Below are 13,946 nucleotides of genomic sequence, written 5' to 3'. Positions count from 1 at the left end.
GCCCTGCTCCAGGCGACATCCCCGTGCCCTGGTGCCCCCAGAGCCCAGCCATGGCCTGGAGCAGTGTGGCAAAGGACTGTGGCTGTCTGCCCAGTGCCCCCACACCTGCCGTCCCCAGGACGGGGTGAACGGAGATGATGCATCCAGCTGTTCTCCTAGTGTCCTGAGAGGACAGGGTGGGAACAGCCTGCGTCGCCCTGGCCCCAGCAGATTATTAAAGGCCCCTAGGACAGACAATAGGACAGGGTGACAATAACAAGAGCTCAAATGCACGGCCTTGGGCGCTCCGAGCCAAAGCCACATCTGGTACAGCCATCTCCGGGTGTGCAAGAAACCGCCCCAGCTCTGGCCAGGGAGGGAAGGCCAGGGGACCCCATAGCCCTGGATGGTCACGTCCTATCTCCCTGTCCCTCTCAGCAGCCCTGCAAGCCCCACTTCCTTGAAAGCTCCAGCTCCAGGAGTCCCTGGAGTGATGGCTGGGCTGCTCCAGCTTTTGCTGCTCAGCTGTGAGGTGCCCTTCAGCCAGCAATGGTGGGAGGCACAGCATCAAAATGGGGGTGCCCTTACCCCCTGCTCAGGACCCCTGTGGTTTTGAGGGTGGAAGATTCACGTCCTGAAGCCCTGGGACAGAGAAAGCACCATACCCACAGCAGGATGCTCTAGCATCCCCAGAGCCCTGGCTGTCACCCATGGCTCACAGTGGATGTGTCACTTACCAGCTCATAGTTGACACTGGGGGAGCAGGGGGTCACAGCCTGCAAGGAAGCAGAAGAGAGCCAGGATTAGTCCCTGAACACCGTGTTCAACACAGGGCACGGGAAGAGGCTGGAATGCAGCATTTACCCCCCACCCATGCCACAGGGAATACAGCACCCATCCTAGGATGTGACAGGGGCATCCATAGCCTTGCCACCCCAGGCAGGAGCACAGGCAGTATCCCAAAATGGGAGCGGGAGCAGGCTCAGGGCCATGGCAGCTGTGCCATTCATCCTTGGCCAGGGAGCCAGGTCAGGCCCAGCCCCAGCCCGGGTGGGCATGGCGAGCACAGCATGGCACAGCCCAGCGCAGGGCGGGTGCCTGATGCCAAGAGCAGCTCCTGGAACAAACCCCAGCCCAGCCTCGTGAGCTCCTGCAGCCGCCAGCTGAACAGCCCGGCTATTGTTACCTTAATTACCAGCGGCAATTACTGACAATTAACCTTGGGTTTTGTGTGCACCCCAGTCCGGGAGAGGCAGCGCCTCGTTGGTGCTGGGGCAGCGGGCACAGGCACTCCAGCTCTGTGTTGGCCCAGAGATGCCAGCAGTAGTGGGAGGGTGTGATTCGGGGCATTTTGTCCTCTACAAATCCCATGAGGAGCGGTGACCCCTAGTAAGCCATGCCCTGCCCCATCCCAGGATGGAGCCAAGATGGCAAACACCACTCAGGGGCTGGTCCCCTACCATGGCAGCAGGGGACCCACTGCACCCCACTCTGCCTCTCCTGCCCCGGGCCATAAAAATAAGGATTTGCCCCAAGCAACCCACTTGGAGCACCCATATCCCATCCCATCCTGATCCCCAGAGCACGATGCCCAGCGCCTGCTCCCCTCCCCGGCTGCCAGCCTGTTCCCTTCCCATCTGTTTTCTTCAGGGGTTCCTCCTCCTCCCGCTCCCTTCCCCTGCGCATTATTATTATGATTTTATTCTAATGCAGAAACGCTTCCATAAAAGGCCCTTTTCCCTGCCCCGCGGCGCTGGCCCCGCGCCAGCCTCCCTGGAATGTTCTCCGGCAGCGAGCCGCTGCTGCGGACCGAGCCGAGGAGGGCTGTGCCGTACCGTGTCCCGCACGCTGCCGTGCTCTTCTTTCCCCAGGGATGCTCAACAAGCGCCCCTGACCCCAGCCCAGCCCCAGCCATAGGGCCAGTGATGGGGGGAAATGTGCAGCTCCCCCACAATGGGACACACTGGTCCCACAGCCAGGTAGGGTCCATGCCCAGTCCTCCTCTGCTGTCCACATGAGGAAGTTTGCAGGCTACAAATGCACCTCTGGCTGGAAAAGGGAAAAAACTGAGGTGCCTGTGGTTGCATTTCCTTGCCCTTAAGGACTCTCTGATGTGTAATATGGGCTTGTGCTCACCCAGCATCACTCTTCCCATCCACAGGAGACAGCAATTGAGGCTGTATGGCACTCTCGCATCCCAGAAAGGCAGTTTTACAAGGACTGCAGGAATGTAAAGCTGTTTCCCTCTCTCAAGTTTGGCTCAAACATGCCCCCAGTTGAAGGAGAAGAAGGAAGACCCTGCCCCAGACAATGGACCCCTCCCTAGGGAAGTCCAGTTCCTGCCCTAGAGGTGTTCGAGGTGTACGAGGCCCCTCCTGCCCCACGGGACCAGGGAGAGTATCACTCCATAGAGCACTGCAGCGACCCCCAGAACAGCCACCATCTCTGTCCTCAGGGATTCCTGCATCCGTCCGTGCAGGGAGGGGTGCAAAAGGCAGGGGGACCCGCACACCTCTGGTCCAGGCTTTGCTTTGCCGTGGCAGACACAGCGGCCTTTCTTCTCCCCTCACCGGTGTTTGCATTCCTGCCGGCTGGCCCCCGCCGCCGACCCCGCCGCCCAGCAGCCCTGCCCAGGAATGTGAGGAACGAGGCGCAGCAGGGCTGCCGCCCACCCCACCAGCCCCCCATGGTCCCCCACCCGGCCCCCCAGGTCGTAGCCCCATCCCTCCCAGCAGCCACATCCCACGAGCTGCTGCCTTGACACCCGAGTTTTGCCAAGCAGAAAAATCACTTTCCCAGCAAATGAGGCCCCGTGGCCACGAGTGATAGGAGTCTCTGATGTCTCATAAAGGGTTGGGCACACCCTGCAGCCTTCCGCTGGAAAGCGATGATGGGCTCTCTTGCTCATCACCAGCTGTCACTCTACCTAGAGAAACTCGATACCCTTGACGTGTCCGAGCCCAGAAATAAACACCTGCCTGGCAAAACCCCTGACAGTCCCTGGCCACACCGCCATAGCGCAGAGTAGCTCATGAGATCCCTCTTCCACCTAACCCCTCCAGCTGCAGCTCAGGGACTGACCTCTGCACCACAGATCCCGACAGGACTTCAGCACCATTTCACAAGAACTGAGCGAGGCTGGAGGAATGCAGACATCCACCTCCTATCCAGGGATGAGACACCCCAGAGCCTTCTTCATGCTGCAACCACTGTTCATACCTCCCTCCCTCAGCACCTCCTTCCTCTCCCTCCTCCTCCCTCAGTAAAACAACCCTTGCACCCATGGAAGTGCCCAGGGCCACTGCCAGGTCCTGCTCCAGCGGAGCATCGCCGTGGGTTGTAGCCCCAACCTGCAAGATGCCAGCAGGGCTCGGGGAGAACAAACCTCCATGGAGGAGCCCTGCAATTCAGGAACGGGCTGGATCAGTGCAGTACTGGGCGCGCTGGGGTCTCCCCAGCTGGGCTGCTGGAGCCGGGCGAGCACTGGCCCACAGCCCACAGCATGGCCCGTCCGGCTGCCGGTGGGTGATCCAGGCCCATCTCTGACGCATATCCCTTCCTTTGGGTGGCGGTTTTTGTTTTTCCCTTCCCCAGGAGCTCCGATAAACATTCCGGAGCTGGACGATATCCGGGCTGGTGCTGACCCTTACTATGCCAGGAGCAGATGCAGCGCTAGCCACCCTAGCCCTCACACAGACCCCTGCACACCCCTGCTTCCCGTGGCCAGGCACTGAGATGCTGGCAAGCCAGCCCAGCTGGCATGGTTGGAGCTGGAGACACACTGTCAAAAGGGACACTGACATCCCAGACCCTCCCAAAGCAAGCCAGATTCATAGTCCCACTATTTAGAAAGAATGTGGACCCCAAGAGAGGGCATCAAGGCACCCTACTCCCTCCAGCCCTGTAAGTGGTTCCCCTGCCCAAGCCACCCTGTGGTCTGGAAATGCAGTTGTCAAAGAGGAATGTGACTCAGTGACCACACTGGCGTCCCACAGGACAATGCTTGGGCAGCATAAATGCCTGCTCAGCCCATGTGATCCCACCTCTTGGGGTCCCACATTACCCCATGAGGGACCACTTCCTCCCAAGCAAGTTCATCTCAGCATTGTGCCAGTTACATCCCAACTGGGCTGTGAATCACTTCCCCATGCACCCCACAATTCTCTGCTCACTTCAAGACCCTGCCTCAAGTAAAGGGGATCCCAGGGACAGCCACAGGCCACAGCAATTTCCCCAGCCATTCCCAGAGTCTTTCCCCTACTCACCAGTCCCTCCAGCCCAGCCACAGCCACCAAGCCCTACCGAGCCCTCTCTTAGCCACAGTGTCGGGCAAAGTGTGAGCTGCCATCAGGCACCTCATAGCAGAAGACACTTTTAGGGGACAGGTTGGCATCACTAAATTGGGGATGTTGGGGAAGGTTTTTCCCTCTCCAGCACCCCTGCTCCCCATTCTAGCTGCAGCATCCTTCTCCCCTGCCAGGCAATAAGGGACCGTGGTGTCTGTGCTCTGGTCACCCCTCTGCCCTGCACAGGGGTCAGGTACCCTCTGCCCACACCATGTGCTGGCTGCTCCTGCCCTCACATTTTTTGCAGTTCTGGCAAAACTCCTGTTTATGCAACATGTCCCCGCCAGGAGGACGGCATGTTTCCATGCACACCCGCTCCCCCCCCACTCCAGCTCCACCCTGCCCAGCACAGCCCCGGTGTGTGAGGCACAGGGCAGCCACACAGAACCCCAGACCCCTGGCATGGGGGGCCCTGGGAGGAGGCAGCACCCCGTGCACCCCACAGCCCCTCTCTGCCCCCACCACTATCCAGGGGTGCTGCTTTTGGGACTTGTTCTATCAGGTGGGGGTAACTGGCAGATGCGCCGAAGGGCAGGGGAGCGGCTTGGCCAGAGGCTCAGGGTGAGTCACTCTGGGCTGATGCTGGGGCACAGAGGTCTCACTGCTCCCAGGCTTCCTTCCAAGCATCCCCAGCCCACCCTGCAGCTGGGTCAGGGACTGTCACTGTGCCATCCTCTCCATGCCTGGATGCCTGGACAGCACCCATGCCAGGGCAGAGGCCATCAAGTCTACCCTGTCCCTGCATTCCCCAAGAGATGCTGGGGGCACCAGGGAGAGTACCACAGGGAAAAGAGCCACTCAGGGATGTCCCCCGAACTGGGACAAACACTATCTCCTGTCTCTCGCCTGGTATGTTGATGAGGAGCCGCCCTGTGGCCCATCCCCGCCAGGAAGGCGGCAGCAGGACCAGGACAGAGGTTACCCAGTACACACGGCCCTGCAAATCAGGGATGAAATGCCAAAGGGGACACCAGCCATTCCATCCACAGAGGCCATGGGGGCCACCACTGGCACCCCATGACACCCTGGGATACACAGCACACTGGGAGGATGATGGTCCCCAGCAGCCCATGGCTGGCCTGGCCAGCAGCCCTGGCACAGGGGTATGGGACAGGACAGGAAAAACAACGTACAGAGACGCTTCAAGGAGTTGCAGTGGAGGCAGCTGCACCAAAATAGCCCTGGTTTCAACCCAAATAAGGGCAGGTCCCGGCTCCGGGGCGGTTTCAGCAGTCAGCCTCAGTGCTGCCAAGTGCAGATGAGGGGAAGGGAGAGAAGGTAGCATCCCTGACCCTGTCTGGGGGGAGAAGGGTGGTTTTGGGGGTCAGGAGGGGGACAGAGATGCCTCCACATGGCCAAGACAGGGACTGTCCCTACTTTGCTTACAGGCACTGGCTCGGCACAGGGCCGGCCACAGGCAGGGATATGCTGTGCTCCAGTGCCTAAAAAGGCAACATCTGGAGGCAGCAGGTCTGGATCCAGCCCCACGGGCCAGCACGCGCTTGCCTGGCTCTGGCCCCACAGCCCCAGCCCTGCCCTGCTCTGCCCTGCTCTGCCACCAGCACCACACACATGTGCTGCCACCCCAATGCGGGGACACCCCTCAGCCCAGGCCCGTGGGGACCCCAGAAGCAGCCTAAGGAAGAGCATGGGGTCACTGCCCCGCTCTGCACCAGACTTCCCCAAGAAAAAGTACCAGGATCTCCCCACCCCCCAGAGCCAAACCAGGCACCAAGATTGGCCAGGGAACAGCTTCTGCACCAGGGATAGGCTGGGAGCAGAGGCACACTAGGACTGTCTGGGACAGACTGCTGCAGGGGGTTTCATCAGGACTGGTCCATGAACAGGTTTTTACATCGGATTGGTCAATGCATGGATTCTTACATGAGATTGGGCAGCAACTGGATTCTCATCTGGGGCTGCTCTGTGCATGGATTCTCACCTGAGATTAGTAAATGCATGGATTCTCACACAGGACTGGCCAGCACATGGATTCTTACACGGGATGAATCACTCCCCAGACTGTCCCATAGGACTGGTCAAGCCATGGATTCTGACAGGTGATTGGTCAGAGCACTGACTCTCATGCAGGATTGGTCAGAGCAGTGAATCCCACACAGGACTGGCCAGCGCACGGATTCTCACATGGAACTGATCAACAAAGGGATTCTGACATGGAGCACGGACACTCCTGTGGGACTGGTCATCACACCAGCCTGTCAGCAGTCTGTGCCCTACCCTGAGCCCAGTGTGGGATCCTTCCCACCAATCCACTCTGGTGGAACATCAGGCAAACCCCTTTCTGTGCACTCAGACCTCACTGCACACTTTTGGCAGCCTCCCAGCATCAGGGGCATCTGCCAGTGCTCATGGGTCTGGGACCCACCTCGAGGGGTGGTTAAGGTGCCAAGATAAGCCCTGGCTGCCCTGAGGGGTCTTAGTCCCCCGGTTACTGAGCCCAGGGGCTCTACTTGGGAGAGTAGGAAAGGCCCAAAGCAGATGGAGACTGGAGACAGTGCTGTATCCTCGCCCTGCAGGACAGAGCTGAAAGAACTACAGGGGACCTGAAATGCTGAGCAGCACCTCCAAAACTGGTGTCCCCCCAGTCTGTAGTTTTGAGGAGATGAGGAAATAGGAGGGAGAAGTGAAGAAAAAGATACACTCCCCCTACCCAGGAGCTGTGCTGTGGGACTGCTTTCTCTCGTGTCCTAAAACCCATCAGGGAAACTCCAGTGCTGATCAGGGTCTGCTGGCACTGTGACCAGATACCCCGGGGACGGGCTGCACAAGGCTAGGAATCAGATAGCGGCAAAGCAAGGAGGGTCGCCCAGGGCATGGGCAAATGGACCCCCCTGAAGCTCAGGACCCCACAGGGCACGTGGGTGAGCACAGCTCCAAGGCCCAATACCCTGCCCGGGGCCAGCAGGATCACTAGGAAGAGGCTTCGCTAGAGCGGGTGAGAGCTGGAGGCTCGTTTTCTACCGATACATTTTCCCTGGGGGTGGCGTCAGACTCCTGACAGGACACACGTTGTCTTCCCAGTGCCATCATGCTGTAAGGACAAGTGCCTGCTTGGTTGTTCCCCAGAACGCCCAGACTCAAGTGCCATGAACACCCAGAGGGTGCAGCCGCTGTCACCCCACTGTCCCTGCCATCTGTCCTGTCCCTGCAGGTCCCCCAGCACACACACCGGGGTCACCGGTCCCGCACCAGGGCTGACGCCAGCGCAGAGCGGGCTCAGGCGCCCGGGAACGGAGCACTTCTCTTTTTTTCCTTGTTTTCCCCTTAAACGCAAGCGGGCTGATGCCTCCCTCGCTCGGTCGTTTCCTCTCCCAGCAGCACAGCCCAAAAACATCTGCGCTGGGACCTGCCCTGACGGAGTTAACCCTCTGCGGGCCCGGCGGCGCCGAGGGGCCGGGGATCCCTGGCCGGGGGGGGGGGCGGCGGGGGGGCTGGCACCCGCCGGGGCTGCCTCGCCACTCATTAACCCGGAGTTTAACCATTGACAGTCCCGCCGAGGGGGGGGGGGGGGGGTTAACCCGTAGGCTGCCAGGGTGTCCCGGCCGAGGGGCAGCCCCCCACTATGTGCTCCCCGCGGGGGTGACAGGAGCCCGGCATCGCCCCCTTGGCCGCGGAGCAGGAGCGGGGTGTCGGGGGCGGACCCCGCTTTCCCGCGCAGTCCTCGCTCCACGGGGACGCGTCCCTACGCACTTCGGGGAGGCGAGGGGGGGACGCAAACCCCAGTGCCTGTGTCCCCCCCTCCGGAGCACCCTGAGAGTCACCGGCCCTGGCGAGGTGGGAGAGGGGCAGGGAGGAAACGGCCCCCGGAGCCGCTCACAGGTCCCTGCCGGCAGCAAGCCGGCCCTCACCCCCTGCCCAAGTCCTCCTTCCTGCGAGCACCGCATCGCCCTCTTCAAGCCCCCCCCGCACGGTGAGACCCCTTCTGGTGACAGACAGCTGCGGACCCCCCAACACGGGGGGGCAGCACCCCCCCCCTCCACGCACCACCTCATCACCGCTCGGATGTCACGCGTGGCCCCCGCCCCCTGGAGAGATGACACCCCCCCCAGCACCCCCCCTCCCGGGGGGCCTGGGGACCCCTGTGCCCTCACCTCCCGCCCGTACCTGGTTCATGACGCTCCCGAAATCCATCCGGGGTCTCGCCTGCCTACATCCGAGAGGGACGGCACCGCAGCCTCACCTGGCCCGGGGGGCGCGGGGGGCGGCCGGAGGGGCCGCGGGGGGCAGGCGGGAGCCCGGCGTCGCCCGGGCGGGCAGGAGTGAAGGCAGACTGCAGGCAGAGCCCCCCTCCCTCCCCGGGCCAAGCCTGGAGAAGGAAGGAAGGAAGGAGGGAGGGAGGAGGGAGGGGAGGGAAGGAGGGGGAGAGCCGAAGGGTTTCGTTCCCCAGAAGCGGGACCCCAGCGCTGGAGGGGCGCGGGGAGGTCCCGCCGGCTCCCCGCTCCCCTCCGCACCCCCGGGCGGCCGGGGGCTGGGGAGCCCGGGGCGCCGGCCCCGGCCCTGGGGAGGAATGGGGTCCCGGTCGACTTTTTCTACCGCTCCTCTCCCTTCTCTCGCTTCTTCTCCCTCTTTCTTCTCCTCTTCCCTCTCCCCAGCTGCACGGCGCGCTCCAAGTCCGGCCCCGCTCCGCTCCCCTCGCCTCCCCCAAAAACGCCCTTAAAGGCAACCGGGAGCCTGACTCGAGCAGCTGGCCCTGGGGTAGGGGCGCCGGCAGGTGGGCAGACCCCCCCCCCCCCCCCCAAAGAAAGAAAATTACCCCCCCCCCACCTCCACCGCCTCCCCCTTGAAAGCCCCTCGCAGCCGGTGCCGAGGGGCCGCGGCGGGCGGCGGGGTGCAGCGGGGTCGGGGCCTTATCGCCCCGCGTGACGCCACCGGCGTCCCTGTGCCCTTGGCGGGGGGGTGGCAGGGACCGGTGTGTGGGGCCCTGCTTGGGGCCTGCCTGGCACCCCCTGGCACAACTTGGTGCCCCCCTGCCATATGCAGGACCAAGTGCCCAACTAGTGGTCCTTGGGTGTCCCACACCCCCAGCGTTGGAGAGGATGTAAAGATTTATCAGCTTGCCTCTCAACTAAAAATCAAAGCCAAAATGCTGGAAAAGCCCCGTATGTCCCTGAGCACCTAAAGTCATGCCAGTCCCAGCTTGCCTGTCCCAAACCTGGCGTGTGCCCAGCATCCCCCTGGCCTTCCTCCTGTCTCCCCTCCTCCTCCTTCCTTCTCCTCCTCCTCGGGGGGCTGCATGTCGATGGATGGAGCCCTGGTCTCCCTTGCTGCCTCTGGGGCAACCCAGCCCCAGCCCTGCTGAACAAGCAAGTACTCAGTGCCAGGAGACCCCACAGCCAAGAGGGGAAGCCCACCAGCAGCAGCCCAGAGAGTGGCGACCTGGCCAGGGAGGCGGTGAGCCAGGCACCCGGCCCAGCACTGTTGACATTTTCTCACCCAACGCCTCCCCGTTCCTGTTTGCATTTCCGTCCTGAAGCTGTGGGCTCAGCCAAAAGGCTGGAACTGGCTCTGCTGGAGCAGTGCAGGACCCCAACACCCCTCCTACCTCACCACCTCTTCTAAAGTAACCAGGGAGGGGTCTGTGGTAAGGGGTTTTCCCATTGCCTACCTCCAAGTCCCCCTAAGGGACATCACCCCTAGGCATACACTCCAGTTCAAAGAGATCTTTCCCAGCCCTTCCATGCCTCAGCTCCCACAGCAACCCAACAGTGCCATGGGATGGGAGCACCAAAAGGCACTGTGGACCGTTCCTGCTACCAAGGACAAAGCACCAGAGCCAAACATCTCTGGAGAGCATCTCCTCATCCCCCTCCCAAGCAAGCACCAGCCAGCCCTTCTGCCCTCCCCAGCACCCAAGAGCACAGGGTCAGACCCTAACAGCCACCACTCTAGGGACAAAACCCTATGGCCAGGATCCACTGACACCCCTAAACAAGTCCCACCATCCCCAGAGCCCACAAAAACCAGGCATCCCAAAAAGATAGGAGTGCTGCAACAGGGATGGGGGGGCAACTAACATCCTGCACCAGCAATGCACAGCATGGACCCCAGCCCAGTTCCAGCACAGACCCCTGCACAGGCCCCAGAGCTCAAACTCCTCAGGAGGAAGCCACAGGATGGCTCCCAGGCCCTGAGAAACATCAGCAGAGGAAGAGCTGTGGCCAGATGGGAAAGTATCAGCAACTGAATGGGATGGAAATGAGTGGGTGAGCGAAGGGCACTGATAGCACGTCCCTGTCCTGGTCCCAGGGCAATGACAGGAACTGTCCCCTGGGGACATGACGTGTCCCTTTCACAGGACAGAGAAGTCCTGACAACATCCTTGAGCTACAGCTGGCAAAGTATCTCCCAGAGCCATAGGGTCAAAGTGCCAGTGGGAGCAAGTCCAGCGGTCTGCAAAGTAGCTCCAGTGACTCCCAGCCCCCCCAGACAAACCACCCCTCACATGAAACAGCTCCTCTGTGACCCAAAACAAACACCCTTGAGCATCATTACCCCAGATGTCAGTGGAAGAAAGGAGACCTGGGGACCAGGCACCCAGGTGCGGTTCATCTCCAGAGATTAAAGCACACAGGAGATAAGCCCCAATGCAGGGTCTGTAGAGCCCGTCTTGAACCAGACCTTTCAGCTGTTTTGCAATCTCTGCTACCTCTTGGAGGGTCCTGGGAGTTCCCAGGGACCCAGCATCCTTCCCAGGGCACATATCAGGAGGAGTGGCCATGGGGGATGCAAATTGGTCTGCGAAGAAAGAAAATCAGTGGGAAATGAGGCAGACCTGGACCATTCCTCCCACCATAACAGGGCTCTGGGGAAGATGGATGCAGCCCCAGGAGCTGCCAAGGAGGGAGGCTGGTGGTCCCTGCTGCCTCATCTGACACCTCCCAGGCCAGTCCTGGCCAGTGCTCACCAGTGCAGCAAGCACGAGCAGTCTCAGCATCCCCTCTCCCCTGCCCATCCTCTCTATGCAGCACCCCGAGGGTGCAGAGAAGGGCCCCAAGTCCTCCAAGCAGCCGAGCCGGCCCCCCACCGGAGCTGAGAGGCCGAATATTTGGGCAGTGACGTAAAGAAGGGGAAAAAGGAAAGAGGCAAGGAAAAAAAAAAAAAAAAACTAAAACCCCCTCCAGGACCTGCTGCACAAATAAGACCTGGCACAGCAGTGGGGCAGGGCTGAGCCCCACAGCCTCCCATCCCTCCACCCCAGCTGGGCCCATGGCAGGGTCAAGGATATATTCCTGCTCTATTCCTTCCCTCCCCCACCCTGCCCCCTCTGTTGTGGAAACCAGGGGTGTTGCTAATCACCTGTGTCAAAGCACTGGGGGGGTGGCTTTGAACAGGGCCATCAGGACAGGGACCTGATGGGCAGTTGCCCTGTGACCAGTGTCATCCCCTCGACAGCACGGGGAGGAAGCAGAGCGTCTGGGGCAGAGAGCAGGGACCAGACAGCCACAAGTCCCATAACAAGAGTCTACCACAGCTGGGACATGGATGTCCCCTCCTTGCAGCCCCCGGGAACCTGCAATACACAGCCTGGCCATACCTCCCAACACTGCCTAGGCCCCTGGCCATGGCAAGGCTGGAGGGTGCCAATCACCAGGAGTCAAGCCTTCCTGGAAGTGTCCAACCACTCCTTGCCTCAGTTTCCCTTCCTAGTTCTGACTTGTTTAACAAGCAGGGGGTATCCCCACCACTAGCTGAGGGGTGGCACATCCCCTCACCCCCACCACAACACCCTGCCATGGGTCCTACAGCCGTCCAAGGGCCCATCAACGCCGCACTGGGCACTGGGAGCGATTGCTCTGGCCGGGACATGCCTCGCTGCCCGGCCCTGGCCCTGCTCCAGCCCCCGGTTTAATGATGGACAAACCTGCCCCCCCCGGAGTCCCATCACAGGGGGCACTTGAAAAACAACCCAGGCCTGGCATGAGGCCAGCGGGGGTGGGTGGCAGTGAACTGGGAGCACATGCATGTGACCACCTGCCTGTGTGCGAGCATGCTCACGCACACAGATAGATGTTCTTGCACACACGTGCATTTCCCTGCAGCTCATGCACTCATGCATGCATCTGTGAGCACACACAGTCACACATACACATGTTCACACACACAGGCACACAGACACATGGCCCAGCAGCCCGTCATGGCTCCAATGCACACTTTCAGCTCTCTAGGAAAAGACACTGGGGGAACAACCCCTAGACCCCTTGGCCTCATGCAATGTGATGTGCCTCAGTTTCCCCTCCTGGCACAGCCCAGCACCCCCACTCCCCCCGCACTGCTGGGCCCCTGTGTGGCAGGGGCGAGCAGGGCAGGCTGGAGCCTTGCCAAGCCCAGGGGCTGGCACAGGCGCCATTTCCCAGAACCAAGCACCAGCAATCGCCAGCCGATTCGGCAGCCAAACACCACAACGCTCCCTGTCCCCCAGCCAAACCATCCGTCACAGGGCCAGCTCCCACTATGGGAAGCAGCACAGTCCCCCGTCTTTTCTCAGCCTCTCCAACCAGCATCATGGCAAAATCTGGCCACAGTCAGAGCAAAGGCATCCCGGGGGATGGAGACACTCCTAGGATATCCATTGATTTGGGACATGCCTGCATGGCCCCACTGCTCGGAGCGTCCTCGGTCAGAGAGCAGTGTCACCACTGATCCTGGCTGTGCCACTGCCAGCACGTGCCACCCACAACACAGGCTCACCCACGCCTGAACGCAGGCACAGAAGTCCTGCACCCCACACCATGTTCCCTGCCTCCTGCTGCCCCCACACAGGGCTTGGTGACTCAGTTTCCCCACTTTACAAAGGAAGATACACCCCCGCAGCTTCGGGTAGGCAGTTTTGGTGCAGGGAAGGAGGGAGGGGCAAGCTGTGTGTGTCACATACATACCAGTGTCCATCCATCCAACCACCCCTCTCACAGAGAGGGAGGGAGGTTTGCTAAGCAAGGAAAAAAATCCCTGAACAGAGGCACAGGGCGCAAGACGGGCCTTACATGGGCATGGGAACAGTGTTGTGCTTCCCAGCTGATGAGTGTGCAGCTGCCCTGGCCCCTCCACAGCCACCCATGGGCACCAGGCGTCCCACCAGCATCACTGCCAGCACAGGGCAGTGGGTTCCACCACTGTTGCCCCATTTTCTTTCAGGCAGGATGGAAACTTGAGGGATGCAGGTCACTGCCAGGGCACAGGTCCTGCCCTCCCTGCTACAGCTCTGCCTGCTCACTGCCTTCTCATGGAGGGGGAACTCACTAGCACCCCAAAAGCTCCCAGGTGTCCCCACACACACTCCAGTGCCCCCCTCCCCTTATCCCCATCACACCCACAGTACCCCCTGGCACCCATCACACCCTGGTACCTCCTGGTACCAGGAGTACAACTCTTTACACCCCACCCACACCCCCATCTCTCCCCCCTCCCCTATACCTGGTCCACTTGAGGTTTGTAAGTGGGGGCTTTCCCCCAGCTGGGCCAGGATGCAGCTGGCTGGGAGCTGGCCATGCTAGGGGGCAGAACAAAGAGGTGGAACAAGTCCCAAGGGGGTAAATATGGGGACCAAAGAGCAAACACTGCCAGTAGCATGGTGAGGCAGACTCCAGGGCCAGGAGGCACCAG

General features: G+C 61.1%; 1 protein-coding gene across 5 annotated transcripts in view; it reads right to left on the bottom strand.

Annotated features, from left to right (window-relative positions):
- TNS1 (tensin 1) overlaps window positions 1-13,946 on the bottom strand; it is a 62,264-nt gene that overhangs the window by 45,379 nt on the left and 2,939 nt on the right. For 4 of the 5 annotated variants that reach the window (XM_053947361.1, XM_053947364.1, XM_053947362.1 and 1 more), the window contains exon 3: window positions 717-755. Coding sequence is in view for 1 of the 5 variants with exons in the window: in XM_053947363.1 (XP_053803338.1) it covers window positions 717-755; window positions 8,451-8,477 (66 nt within the window). In the remaining 4 variants the exon portion in view is untranslated. Of the gene's footprint in view, window positions 1-716; window positions 756-8,450; window positions 8,905-13,946 lie in introns of those variants that run through there. The other variant, XM_053947363.1, reaches the window with a different exon arrangement.

The sequence above is a fragment of the Vidua chalybeata genome, chromosome 7, assembly GCF_026979565.1.
Source record: "Vidua chalybeata isolate OUT-0048 chromosome 7, bVidCha1 merged haplotype, whole genome shotgun sequence".
Classification (NCBI taxonomy): domain Eukaryota; kingdom Metazoa; phylum Chordata; class Aves; order Passeriformes; family Viduidae; genus Vidua; species Vidua chalybeata.
Note: the sequence above shows the minus strand (reverse complement) of the source record. Positions and strands in the feature narration are given on the sequence as shown.